The following is a 14,608-nucleotide window of genomic DNA, read 5'->3' as shown; positions in this document are numbered from 1 at the left end:
ATTTGAAAACCTATTGGGGAAAAAAATCAGGCAAGTCTAAGATGAACATGGAAAAATAAAAAGCTTCGCCTTTCTAATCTACGAGTGTATAATTACATGAATTGAGAATTAACCTAACTACATGAAATACCAACATCTATGAAATATTTTTGTAATTTTTCTCCTAAGTCTTTAGAGGAAAACCATCCTTAATTTCTAGAAAAACTAAAAAGCACTACTAAAACAAGCTTTCTTTTAAATTCCTTATTCTATGTTATCTCAGAATATTAAAATAAACTTTTATATTTTCTTTAGATTTATAACCAGTCTGTTCTAATTCCCATTTTGTAATAAAAATTCAAAAAGAACAGAGTTTGAGAACAGCATTTAAAAATTCTTATAGTTTAAGCAACAGGAAAAAAAAAGTTTAATACTATTATGATTTTTTTCTGTAATATAAAAACAGCTCTTCAGCAGTTTGCTGGTAACTTTTAAAGCGTGGAGTAAAATACACTCTGTGAAATCAAATACCAGATAATTCAGAGTAGAAAAATATAGCCTAGTTTCAATGAAGCGGCAACTGGCTTGGGAACAAGTGATGCCATTTGAGAACTAGAAAAATACTCACCTATAGGGTGTCTTGGATTGGTGGATGTGCAAGGTGTAGTAGAAAACAGAAAAACTGTTATAGAAAAAAAAAAAGACAGTAGGCCAAATTACTGAACCAACCGTTTCAAAATACCTCTGACATGACCAGCACTCTTGCACAAGTAAAACAAATACCAGCATATGTGAACTGTTCATTTTGATTCTTTATTACAACATTATACTCCATTTCCTTCTGACCTCCTTCTTGCCACAGACATCATAAGGACCTTAGATAACTAATTTTTTAAAACTTTCTTTATTTAAAAAAAATCACAAACTACTTCCTCTAAATATTAAAGATATTAAAGGCAAAAATCAGGCCATTGAAGTTAGAAGTATCCATCCAAGGAAGCACTCATGATATAATTCTTGCACTTACAGTTACAAGAGTTCTAATCATCTCAGAAGCTAAACTTTGAAGTCAGCATTTTAGCCATGAAATTAAAATGTTCCATCCATGAAAATCTAGTGTATTTTTAAACTAAGAATTTATAGGCCCAGAACAAGCCATTTCCTTTAGAAAGTGAAAACTAGAAAAATTTTAAACCCAAATGTGAATGAAGCAGAAAGCTCAAAGCCAGTATCACTTTTACTTGCCTAAAGAGGGCAATATAGAAAAGAGGGAAACAACTTTATGTCATCAAGAAACTTCCAGAACTTGTCTCAATCACTTAATAGTATTATAAATATATTAAAATTATAAAGCACAGGTAAAAGAAAAATGTTAGGAGCTAAAACATCCTCAATATTTATAAAAATTAAAAGGCACTAATAAATAAGTTTAATTCTTTGTGCCATGCTATCAGAAATTATTAAAATAAATAATATCTGTGCATTGCTGGTGGCTTTATTCCATTTTTATCCCTTTTCTCTATTTATATTCCCTTCATGTAAGATTTATTGAGAATCTCTTGTGAAAAGAAGGCACTGTCTGGATTCTAAAGATTCAGGATTCAATAAATAAGGTACAAATTTCTTTACATGCACATAAAATCAGCCTGTTATAAAACACACCTGTACTAGTTTCTGAACTATGGTAGTAACACAAATTAGCATTTTATGAAAATTAAATCACTTAAATTCTTTTTCTAATATTTTCATTCCCTAAGGACTTCAAGAATTTCAGTAAATGTGACACACTCCAGGTCAGGATAATTTAACTTGTCTACAACTCAAAAAAAAAAAAAAAAATTTAAGAAGTGTTGCTATGGAAAAAGTCAGATATCCATGTGAGCAAACACAAAAGCATCCAAAATATACACAGACTGCTACAGAGAAATCCAGAAATCTATAAGCACAAACACAAGAGCAACCGAAGTATACACACAGGTAAGTACATTATTAATACCTTCATGCTATTCAACCAAAAAGAATTTCCCCTGTGAAATTCCAGATAACAATTTCTTTCTGGGGAAAGAAATGCATTTAAATTTTCACCAAGAAAAGACCTTATTCACCTTTTGAAATTATTCCCAACACCACACAGTACATAAACTCCAAAGCTTTTCAGACCATATATAAATGTATTAATTGAATGAAACCTCTCTAATAATGAAAAAGATAAAATATAGCACGCTTATTAGTTCCTTTTTTCTAAATCAACAATAGAAATATACAGGAGGCAAAAATTATATTTGAGGATGTCAGAAAAAGAGAATCATAGTTTTGTTTTGTTTTTTAAGAGTGTTAATACCAAAGGTCTTTTACTACCGATATTAACATCTCCTGCCTTGTTGTAGGACTCAGTAATTACTTGTGAACTTAAGGAGGCAACCATAAATCTTCCAGGCCATACCAAGGGTTCTCATTCTCCTTCCAAAGCCTTCAGAAGACTGTGAAATGCTCAGTAACATATGTGTGTACACACACACACGCGCGCGTGCGCGCATTTGTTTCAGTAATAAATGTTGGACTAATGTCTAGTGACCAGCTAAAGTACTATAGCTCAAAGTGAGAGCTATTGAAAACCTAGAATAGTAATATCTGAGATGCATTTTTACAAAGTACAGATTCCTGGGACTCATTCCAAATTGAGTGAATCACAATCTATGGGTGTGGAGCCAGAAAATCAGAAATTTGAATAAGTACACTCAGGTGATTCTTATGCATACTAAATCTTAAGAAACAATAAGAAAAACATTGCTTTTTAATATAGTTGACACTAACTCTGCCATTTTTCACTCCAATTGATAATATTAATCAATAGCTGAATCCGTCAGAAGGAGAAAAGAAAGTTCTGTCATGTATATTCTTGTGCATGTATGTTTTAAAGGATAGACATAAAATGAAACATGATCCCCACAGTATAAACAATATCAAGTAGGGGTCTCCCACCTTACCACGCATATACATACAGCCCTTTAAAAGTGATTTAAGATTCCTTTTAAGACTGCCTTTCATGTTCTTGTTACACTACTAAATACCAAACTTAATTTATATTAAGTATTTTAGAGCCTGGGGAAAAGAGAAAACATGCAAGAATAACTTACCACAGACTAAACCCTTATATTACACATCGATTTAGAGAGATACCTCTGAGTACAGGAGGACTAGCTCCCAAGAAAGGTGAAGCAAAAAGGAAGAACCAAAAAGGAATATAGAACAGAAGAAAAGAGAATCTTTTTCAGTCTTTCCAGTGTTTCAGCACCTGACTCATGCACTCTCTTCCCTAGGGCTTTTGTACCCACTTATAACCTGGTTTGCCAACCTTTACCAATTATTTAAAAATTCCTCTTACATTATGTAACAGCTTCTTCTTGCCGAATTTGTTAGCAAAGATAGTGTTATATTTATGAATGTAACATAATTTTAAATATGCACTTAAGACACATATAATCACAGATTAGCCAAGACATCTGGTCTCTGGCCAGTGTTCAGATAGAGGGTGGGTGTCTGCTATCATGACTGCACTTCATGGCTCGTCCTGGCAGACTGCCTATCCAGGAGGGGTCACTCTAGAGTAAGCTCGACTTCTAACCCAGAAGCTCTTAGGTATAAACTCAGAAGATGAGATGCCTTAATGTACTAGAGAAAGTGAAATACAACCAAAATGATAGTGAGTTTTCATTGTTTTTCACTACCAAGTGACACCTCTCTCCTTCCCACCAAAACAAAAAAGTAGTAAAAGCCAAGAAGCGTACAAGAGACCAGAGGATGAAGTTAGAATTCAAAGTTGGCCAAGCAAGATTGAGAATGATGCCATGAAAAAAATCAGGAAAAAAAAAACAAAACCCTATAACATCAATATATAGTTCACTACAATGCTTCCTAAGTGTTTCCTTACCTTTACTTAAATAACATTAAACCAGTAATGTTTGTGAATATATATACAAATTAGCCATAAGGAACAACTATAAACAAAAATAAAAAAACCTTTCTCACTTTGAAAATATTTCTCTTGGCCGGGCGCAGTGGCTCATGACTAGATTACAACCAGCACTTTGGGAGGCAGAGGCGGGTAGATCACCTGAGGTCAGGAGTTCCAGACCAGCCTGGCCAACATGGTGAAACCCCACCTCTACTAAAAATACAAAAATTAGCTGGGTGTGGTGGTGGGCGCCTATAATCCCACCTACTCAGGAGGCTTAGACAGGAGAATCACTTGAACCCGGGAGGCGGAGGTTGCAATGAGCCGAGATCACGCTATTGTACTCCAGCCTGGACAACAAGAGCAAAACCCTGTCTCAAAAAAAAAAAAAGAAAAGAAAAGAAAATATTTCTCTTTCAAAGTGATTTTCTTCATCTTTAGCTTGCTTGATACAGTCAAATAAAAACTTCAAAAAAGAGAATTTTCTAAACAGTATAGCATAAACTAAAAAGGCAAAGTTCACACATTTCCCAATCTTCCAGATTCCTTCTCCCCAAGCCAAAGCAACCATATTAACAGTTTTTGAGAATACTTGCTTTTTTCACTAATGTCACCTGCATTTTTCAGCCCATGTAAATCTATCTCATTCATGTTAATGGCTAGACAGTACTCCTTTGTATGTCAAGATACACCATAACTAATTTTAGCTGGTCCCACGTGAAGGGATATTCAGTTTGTTTGCCTTTATGTTTCGTGTGGCAATTATACACACGACACAGTGACAAATATCCTTGTTCATTTAGCAATGAATACTTGTAGCTAACGTATCTTTAGGAAAAATTCCTAAACATAGAATTCCTGGGTCAAAAGGTATATGCATTTGAAATGTTATTTTCTTTTCTCACACTACACCAATGTGGTACTTGAAATTTTAAAAGATAGTGCCAAATTACACTCCAAAAACATCAAATAAATTTACATTTCCACTAAGTCTAAGCAGTCCACATCTCCAAATGGCATTATCAAGCTTTAAAAAAAAAAAAAAAAAATCTGATACTTTATTTTCACTTAAGTGAAGCTTAGAATCTTTTCACATTTTTATTGGTTACTTTTTATTTTCCCCCATGAATAGCATGTTTCTATTTTGCCAATTTTTATATTAGATTGCTATTCTTTCTTCTTACTGATTTTAAGGTATTTGCCCATATTTAGAAAACTTGTTCCCAACATATCTGCTACAAATATACTTTTTCCCAGACTATATCTATTAATTTAATCTAAAGAATGCTTTTTGCCATGTGTAATTTAAAATTTTATATAATCAAATTCCTTCATATCTTTATGTTTTCTAGTTTTTGTGCATTGTTTAGAAATTACTTTCACACATAAGATAATAAATATACTGACCTTGTGAATTTTTCCAGTACTTTTATAGTTCCACTGCCCATGTAGAGTTTATTTTGGGCTACAGAAAAAAGTGGGAAATCCCAGTTTTATTTATTTTGCTTTTTCCCCTACTGGAGGAGCTTGCCAGTTTTCCAAGACCATTTGGTAAATAATCCATTTCTTCCATCTACTGATATGAAATGTCATCGCCATTGTGGTCATCACCATCAAATTCTACTTCTACAAAAGTCTAAGCATGAATAGTCTCTTCTGTTCTATTACTTTGTCTACTCTTGCACAGGCACACTTTCTTTATTACTGTAACTCTATTAACCCTTACAATTTTCGTAGGGCCCCCTAATGACACTTTTTCCTCCAGAATTCTCCTTGCTACTCTCATATTTATTTTCTAGAAGAAACAGAACTCTTTTTTTTAACTTCTCCCCCTAAGTTTTGAGGAGATTATAATTAGAACTGTACTTAATTTATACATTAATTTAGGAAAAAACCTCACAGCCTTTGAATTTAAAGTCTTACCATTCATTAGCTGTAAGCAGTAGCAGTGGCAGCAATGGTAGTAGTAATAAGCATGATTATAACTAACTTTCGTTGAGGACTATATGTCAAGCCTATTTGATAACCTCATGGTGTCATCTCCATTTCACAGATGAGAAAATTAAGGCTCAGAGTATTAAGCAACTTGTTCAAGTCACATCCACAACTGAGATTTTAATCTGCATAATTTGACGTGAGTCTACATTCTGAACTAAAGAAATTTAGCACAGTAATTACAAACAAAGTGTGCTTCTTCCTCTAAAGCTCCACATATTAACACAACATTATCATTAGTATGAAGTCACCATAAGTATTCTAGCCAGGCATGGCTCTCTCTATGCAGATGACACTGTGAAGTATTCACTGAGATATGCCCATCCCAAATCCCCACACTTTCTTGTTCCTATATAGTGGTTCACTCCCAATGCAGAGATCTGGAGCAATGATCAGATCATGGGAGCTGAGAGTAAGAGGTGATGAGAATATTGACATTTAATTGATATCTAAAGCAGAAAAAACATCTAAGCTTTGCTATTTACTGATATAAAGATTAATAGTAGTGTGTACACACACATGCACACACATACACACACTAGAAGTACATTCACATATGGAGTTGAACGCTCAACAGATTTTTAACTGCCCAATCAAATACATTTGAAATTTATCTATGTAGAACATTCCAAACCTCTTGCCTCAAAAGAGTTGATCAGAAGACTGAAGATAACAAACAAAATTCTTGGCTTTTGGTTTACAACATAAGCTCCTGAGATCTCAAGGTAGAGATTTTAGTTTCAGACAACCAAATTTTGAAGTCTACAAGCTTAGTTTGAGACCCAAATGCCAAATATCTAAAGATACTTCTTTGGGAGGCCAAGGCGGGCAGATCTCAAAGTCAGAAGATCAAGGCCATCCTGGCTAACATGGTGACACACCGTCTCTACTAAAAATACAAAAAATTAGCTGGGCATGGTGGCACGCGCCTGTAGTCCCAGCTACTTGGGAGGCTGAGGCAGGAGAATCGCTTGAACCCAGGAGGCGGAGGTTGCAGTGAGCTGAGATTGCGCCACTGCACTCCAGCCTGGGCAACAGAGCGTGACTCCATCTTAAAAAATATATATATATATATAATAAAATATAAAATATATATATTTTATATTTATATAAAAATTTAGCACAGTAATTTATATAATTTATTTATTATATATAAGTAATTTATTTATATATAATTACTATAAATTATAATATATAAGTAATTATATATAATTATATATAATTACTATAAATTATAATATATAAGTAATTATATATAATTATATATAATTATTATATATAAGTAATTACTTATATATACGTAATTTATTTATATATAAGTAATATATATTTATATATATTTTATAAAGTAAATATATATATTTACTTTAGGGATATGGGAAGAATACATGAGACTAGCCCAGCTCTGGCCTCCTTAATAAAGATGGCTTCTTCCCCCAGCCAAGAAGATTGATGATACTATGAAAGGCAGAGCATTCCTGGTGGGAGACTTCTCTGGCCTTTGGGTTTGGAAACAAACAAATAAGGTATGTCTTTCATATATTCAACTGTCCCCCTCAGCAACTTTTAGTTTTCTTCTCATAGTCCCTTCATATTGTTTCTGCTAATTCCTACGTAAACTTAGTTGCTATTCCAATTGGGACCTCTTCTTCCATTATATTTCTAACTTATTATAGTATTTATAAGAGAAAACTATCATTTTAAAACATTAACTTTGAAAGTGTCCACCTTATGGAATTTCTTTATTGTCTTACATCATTTTTTAGTTGACACTGTAAGTTCTCCATATAATTAATCACATCATAGGCAAATACTTACAAATTCAATGTATCCTTTCCAATACTTAGATCTCTCAATGTCTAACTGAATTAATCTTGCATGCTTTAGTAATGTTATACTATTCTTTTGATGCGCTACTAGATTTCATTTGTAATAGTTTCTTTGTGAACATTGCTGAAATGAGATTGGTCTACAGTTTTATTTTGTATTTCCCTGAAAGGTGTGATATTGTTGATTTTGCCAATTTCACAGCTTTCCTCCTATTCCTATGCTTTTGGAACAGTGTAACTAGCATCAAAATGATCTTATCCTTTAAGATTAAAATAATTCACCTGTGAAACCATCTATGTTTAGTGGTTTTAAGATACTTGCTGAATTTCTTCTTCCACAGTGATTGTTTAGATTCTCTCTTCTCTGGGGTCAATTTTGTTGATTTATATTTTTCTACTAAATCATTTGTATTTATTTTAAATGGTACTGAGTAATTCTTTTACTTGCATACAACCTGCAGTAATTTTGTCTCTCTAAAAAGAAAAATATGAGCAAACATATAAATCAACATTATTGGAAAACACACCCAGGATGAGTTAAATGTGTCAAACTCGGAGCAAAATACTGGTAGATAGCATTTAATTCAAGGGTTTTGGAAAGAAACCTTTAAATAGGGCTTTAAAAGTGATGAAGTGCTGGTAGGGTGTTCATATCCAGAGAACTGTGAGTAAAATAGAAACTAAATCAATACTACTATGAACTGTTTAAAAAATGCATATTTCTTGCTACAATGTAGGAAATGGCTTTCAGTTAGATAATTACAGTATATGTGTTAAGTATTCAGAAAACGTAACTGGGAAAAAAACAACAAAATTGTGTGAAATGTTTTAAGTGTTACTACTCCAGTTATTTAACTCTAAAAGTAGGCTAAGTATCAAAGTACAAAGTGGCATTCCTCTCTCTAACTTATTTGAAACATTATTATTCAAACATTTAATGACCACTTACTATCAGCTAGACACCTTGTCAGAGTTACAAAAATGGCTTAGATATGGTCCCTTGGCTCAAAAAATGTATTACCCTCATCCCTAGTTTCAATATGACATAACATATCCATGGTTATATATAACAACCTCAAGAAATATAAACAGCCCCACTAGAACTTTGCTTCACAAACCAGTAAATACAAAATAGTTGAAAATCAAATGTCAAATACACAACTGTCAACACAAATATCTATAATTTTTGAACTGCTATCACTATTCTAATATAAATATTAAATCCTGATTATCTCAAATTGGATATAATTTCCCTTTCTATGATAAGGCTCTAAGAAAAGACAGAAGTCTGAAACTGCTCTGAGACCACAACTTTGAACAGAGGGTCAGAAAAAGGCAAAATAAACTCCCTTTCTACAATGCATAATGACACAGGGTATTAAAATTTCAGTAAGGAGGATCATGAGAAAGACAATGAGCTCACTTAAAAAACTGTATGCATCAAAAGGATCCTTTACACTAATACTAGAATGCTAATGAATAATCAACAAAAAGTTAATATTCATATCGTACTCTGAAAAAATCTTATCGTAACACTACACACTAGAAATACTACCAAATTATAAGCAATAAGAAGGTTGGAAGTGCTCTGATGTGGTACAAACCTACCTGTGCACATGATTCCTCAGGTGTTTTGGCACTAACTGAATAAAGTGCTGGGAGATCTAGTCTATGCACAGAGAATCTTTCTAGTGTGTGCAAAAGTGCTGGAGCAAGGTGAGAAGTTTGACCTGAGCCCCGTTCTCCAGAGAGCAATAAGCGTGGCCTGTAAGAGGTTGGCTGATGATATGGTGACCTGTAATACATGTAAGACATAATTATTTCAAAGTCATACATTCTGAAGACAAATATGAAATATCAGGCAAAATTTTTACATTAAAACAATTTAACTCCAAATTAACAGAACTTTCCTATATCATTTTAGTATAGTGACTTATTTTTTTATTAATTATGGTTTTAAAATGTTGGTATCTCTGACCATATTAATAACCAAGATATAAAAGTGTAAAATCCACTTTAAAGGCCGGGCGCAGTGGCTCACGCCTGTAATCCTAGCACTTTGGGAGGCCAAGGTGGGCGGATCACCTGAGGTCAGGAGTTCAAGACCAGCCTGGCCAACATGGTGAAACCCCGTCTCTAGTAAAAATACAAAAATTAGCTGGCTGTGGTGGCGGGCATCTGTAATCCCAGCTACTCAGGAGGCTGAGGCAAGAGAATCGCTTGAACCCGGGAGGCGAAGGTTGCAGTGAGCCGGGATCACACCACTGCACTCCAGCCTGGGCAACAAGAGCAAAACTCCATCTCAAAAAACAAACAAACAAACAAACAAATAATAAAATAAATCCACTTTAAAATAAAATAAAATAACCTTGGTATTCCTGCTATCATACCACATATATTAACTTGAAGATGCATTAAACTCCAGTATCATTTAGTTATTAGTTATCCAAGGTTAAATGTTAGGAATCTCACTTTTTGACAAAGAGGTAGATCTGAAGATTATCCCAAATGTAGGACTCAATTAACAGGCAGGGCCTTTAGGAGGTGATTAAGTCATGAGCAGTCAGCCCTCATGAATGGATTAGTTATATTATCAAAGGGCTTGATAATAAAACTAGCTAGTCCCTTCAATCCCTTCTGCCATGTGAGGACATTGTTGTTCCCCTCCAGAGGAAGCAGCGGTCAAGGCATCATCTTAGAGGCAGAAACCAAGCCCCCAGAAGACACCAAATCTGCCAGAGCCTTTATCTTAGACTTTCAGCCTCCGTTAACTGTGAGCAATAAATTTATGTTGTTATGTTATCACTCATAAGTGGGAGTTGAACAATGAGAACACATGGACACAGGGAGGGGAACATCACACACTGGGGCCTGTCCGGGGGTGGGAGGCCAGGGGAGGGATAGCATTAGGAGAAATACCTAATGCAGATGACGGGTTGATAGGTGCTGCAAACCACCATGGCACATGTATACCTACGTAACAAACCTGCACATTCTGCATATGTATCCCAAAACTTAAAGTATAATAAAAATAAATAAATAAATAAATGTAGGTTGTTTATAAATTAATCTGTTTAAGGTATTTTGTTACAGCAGCAGGAACAAACTAAAACAATCACAATTTTTAAAATAACAAATATATATATATATATATATAAACTTCTTCCAACACAAATTATATTTCTGTAACAACAAAAACTAACTGTTACTACCCTGACAGATGACATCTAAAGCTCCATACCAGAGAAGGAAAATATATTAAACCAAACTTGACTTGTAATTTTGAGATTCTACAGCACCATTAAAATAACAAATGAAATAAAGTTTACTCTCACTATCGGTAGTACTAGACATTCTAAGGCAATGCAATAAGAATAAAGCAAATTTAAAATGGAACTAGTAGAAAGCAATAAGGGAAAAAATTGATACCTGTAAAGGATATCATTACGTAGTAGCAAATCCAAGAAATCAACCAAAAACTGTCAGAATCTACCAGCAAAGTAACAAGACAGAAGAAATAGAAAAATCAATAGATTTCCTAAACACCATCAATAACCATTGTAAAAAAGGAAAGGAGATCCTATTCACTGCAAAAAAAAAAAAAATTAAAAAGGTAAAACAAACATTATCTAATTATAGTCTTAGCAAGAAAAGAGTGAAACTGAGCCTGAACACAAAGACTAAATACATAAAGACGTCAATTCTTCCTAACCCATTTACTTTTTTATTTTATACACATAGGATTTTCAAGTTGAAATCCCAAAAGAATTTTTGGGAGGAGGGGAGTTTCAACTTACTCACAACTTTAACTGAAAGAACAATCAAGTAAGAACATCAAGAAAACTTTTTAAAACATGCTACCAGCCGGGCACAGTGGCTCACGCCTGTAATCCCAGCACTTTGGGAGACTGAGGCTGGCGGATCACAAGGTCAGGAGATGGAGGCCATCCTGCCTAACACGGTGAAACCCCCGTCTCTACTAAAAATACAAAAAATTAGCTGGGCGTGGTGGCACGTGCCTGTAGTCCCAGCTACTCAGAAGACAGAGGCAAGAGAATCATTTGAACCTGGGAGGCAGAGGTTGCAGTGAGCCGAGATCTCACCACTGCGACAGAGTGAGACTCAGTCTCAAAAAAAAAAAAAATGCTACCAATTTTAATGCATTCAAACATGTTTTAGTAACAAGCACTTCATAGAGATTTCTTGTTCAATTTTCTTAACAATTCTGTGAAACACATAGTTTCATTTTATTAAACAGATAAGAAACCAGGGCTCGTGGAGGTTAACTACAAAGTTGTATAACCAGGGGGAAGAGTTCAAATTGTCATTCAAGCCCATTTGACTGCAAAGCTCAGGTTCTGAACCCACTATGTTAAGATGTGTCCTACTTTATACTGAAACATATTATAGAATAACAATTAATAGAATGTAGAATATATCAAAGAAACAAACATAAAAGGCAGCCTACGAAATGATTAATTGTAATCACTATATGAAAGAATTTCATATAAAATGAAATAATTTATATGCATGTTTATAAAAATTATATGAATTATAAAATATTTATAAGTCATATAAATTATTTTGTTATTTTGTTATTTTATAATATATTATAAAATAATATGAATTATAATAAATATATAAGTTTATATGAATATAAATTTATAAAATGTATAAGAATTTATATTTTCTTAGATGAAACAATTTCATCTAAGAAAAGAATCATAAAAAATAAATGAGGGCAGCACAGTGGCTCACACCTGTAATCCCAGCACATGGGAGACTGAGGTGGGGGGATCATTTGAGCCCAGGTGTTCTGAGACAAGCCTGGGCAACATGGCAAAACCCCATCTCTACAAAAAATTTAAAAAAAAAAAAAATTAGCCAGGTGTGGTGGTGTGCACCTGTAGTCCCAGCCACCAGGAGACTGAGGTGGGAGAATCACATGTGTCTAGGAGGTCAAGGCTGCAGTGAGCCATGATGGTGCCACTGCATCCCAGCCTGGGTGACAGAATGAGACCTTGTCTCAAAAATAAAATAAAATAAAAGGAACAGAAATGGATAATAAAATAAATGTTTAAAAACGGAGGATTCAGGTCATTTCACAGCATAAACAAAATGAATTCTAACACAAAATTTAAATTAAAAGATTCATTTATTTTTAATTCATAATAATCTAAAAACCTCTGTAACCCAAAAATTATAATCTGAACCAAACAGCAAACAACCAAATGGCATAAAGAATTTGCTACAGAGCAGGGCACGGTCGAACATGCCTGTAATCCCAGCTACTTGGGAGGCTGAGTTGGGAGGCTCACTTGAGCTCACGAGTTCAAGACTACCCTGGGCAACATAATCCTATCTCAGAAACAAAATTAATTGAAAAAACATATGAAGAAAATTTAATAAAAAGAATTTGTCATAAACAGGAATGGTTCTTAATGTATAAAGAGTTTATATGCATAGTTTTCAAAAATGTCCATGGGCAAAGGACGTAAAACAAGACAATTCAAAGAGAAAATAGAAATAGGAAACTTTTTAAAATGTTTATTTAATTATATAACTATAGAATGCCTCCTATGCTGAATGCCTTAGCCCTAAGTATCAAACAATACCAGTGTTATCATAGAGCGCATAACTGAGTGGTATTTAGTAAAAAAAGTTAGTACACAAATTACTATAATTCAATGTGATTAATAAGGGGTACTGTTTAAGTACACAGTGCTATGGAAGATACCAATTAGAGACTCATAGAAGGCATTCCTGGAAAAGTGTTACCAAGGCAAAAACCCAACAGATTGGAGGTACAAGAGAGGAATTCCAAGACTGCAAACAGGATGTGCAAAGGACCAACGGTTAAAAAGAACATGGCTCTTTGGGGTAACTAATACAGTTCATACAGCCAGTTTTGGTTTTGTTTGTTTTGAAGTACTGGGGACACGTTGTGGAGGGTACAGTAAAGGTACTAGGGTGGGGAGAGAAAAAAGAAGGTAAGTTAGACTACGAAGGGCTACAAAGGGTTTTGTAAGCCACGTTAAAAGTTTGGAATGTGGCCTGGCGCAGTGGCTCACGCCTGTAATCCCAGCACTTTGGGAGGCCAAGGCGGGCAGATCATGAGGTCAAGAGATCGAGACCATCCTGGCCAACATGGTGAAACCCTGACTCTACTAAAAATACACAAAAAATTAGCCAGGCGTGGTGGCAGGCACCTGTAATCCCAGCAACTTGGGAGGCTGAGGCAGGAGAATCACTTGAACCCGGGAGGTGGAGGTTGCAGTGCGCTGAGATCGTACCACTGCACTCCAGCCTGGGCAAAAAGAATGAAATCCGTCTCCGAAAAAAAAAAAAAAAAGTTTGGAATGTGTACTGAAGACAATGGGGAAGCATTAAGATACTTTAGAGTAACAAGATAATCATATACATGTTTAGGGAAGATAACTCTATCTCAGCATTGTCAGCATGGGAAAGGGTTTTGAAAGAAGGCAAATGAGAGGAAAGATAATCAGGCATCTGCTATAGTAACCCAGGCATGACATGTGAATGACAGTTCAACAAGAATAGTGTTAGAGAAAGAAGGAATAGCCTGCGATGAGACTTACTTAGTAAGAAAAATCAGAAAGACTTGGTCATTGACTAGACAAAAGGAAAGAACTTGAGAATGACGTCAAATTCTAGCTGAGACAACTGAATGAATGATGGCTCATAGGAGTCACATGAAGAGAAGAGGCGTATGATACAGTCCAGCTATGTACGGAAAGATCCATGGTACAACAAAGGAGAGATGGGCCACTGGTCAGGGTCTGAAGCTCAAGAGCAATGTAGGCTTGAGAACAAAATGGTAGTCATTAAC

At 34.6% G+C, this 14,608-nt stretch overlaps 1 protein-coding gene across 6 annotated transcripts in view; it reads right to left on the bottom strand.

Moving 5' to 3' along the window:
• ATAD2B (ATPase family AAA domain containing 2B) overlaps positions 1-14,608 on the bottom strand; it is a 196,505-nt gene that overhangs the window by 70,301 nt on the left and 111,596 nt on the right. For all 6 annotated transcript variants that reach the window (XM_019021380.4, XM_055377524.2, XM_063696032.1 and 3 more), the window contains one exon: positions 9,367-9,553. In XM_019021380.4, coding sequence (XP_018876925.1) covers positions 9,367-9,553 — 187 coding nt within the window. The remainder of the gene's footprint in view (positions 1-9,366; positions 9,554-14,608) is intronic.

The sequence above is a fragment of the Gorilla gorilla genome, chromosome 12 (assembly GCF_029281585.2).
Source record: "Gorilla gorilla gorilla isolate KB3781 chromosome 12, NHGRI_mGorGor1-v2.1_pri, whole genome shotgun sequence".
Classification (NCBI taxonomy): domain Eukaryota; kingdom Metazoa; phylum Chordata; class Mammalia; order Primates; family Hominidae; genus Gorilla; species Gorilla gorilla.
The sequence above is the reverse complement of the archived record's forward strand: the minus strand, read 5'-3'. Positions and strand labels throughout refer to the sequence as shown.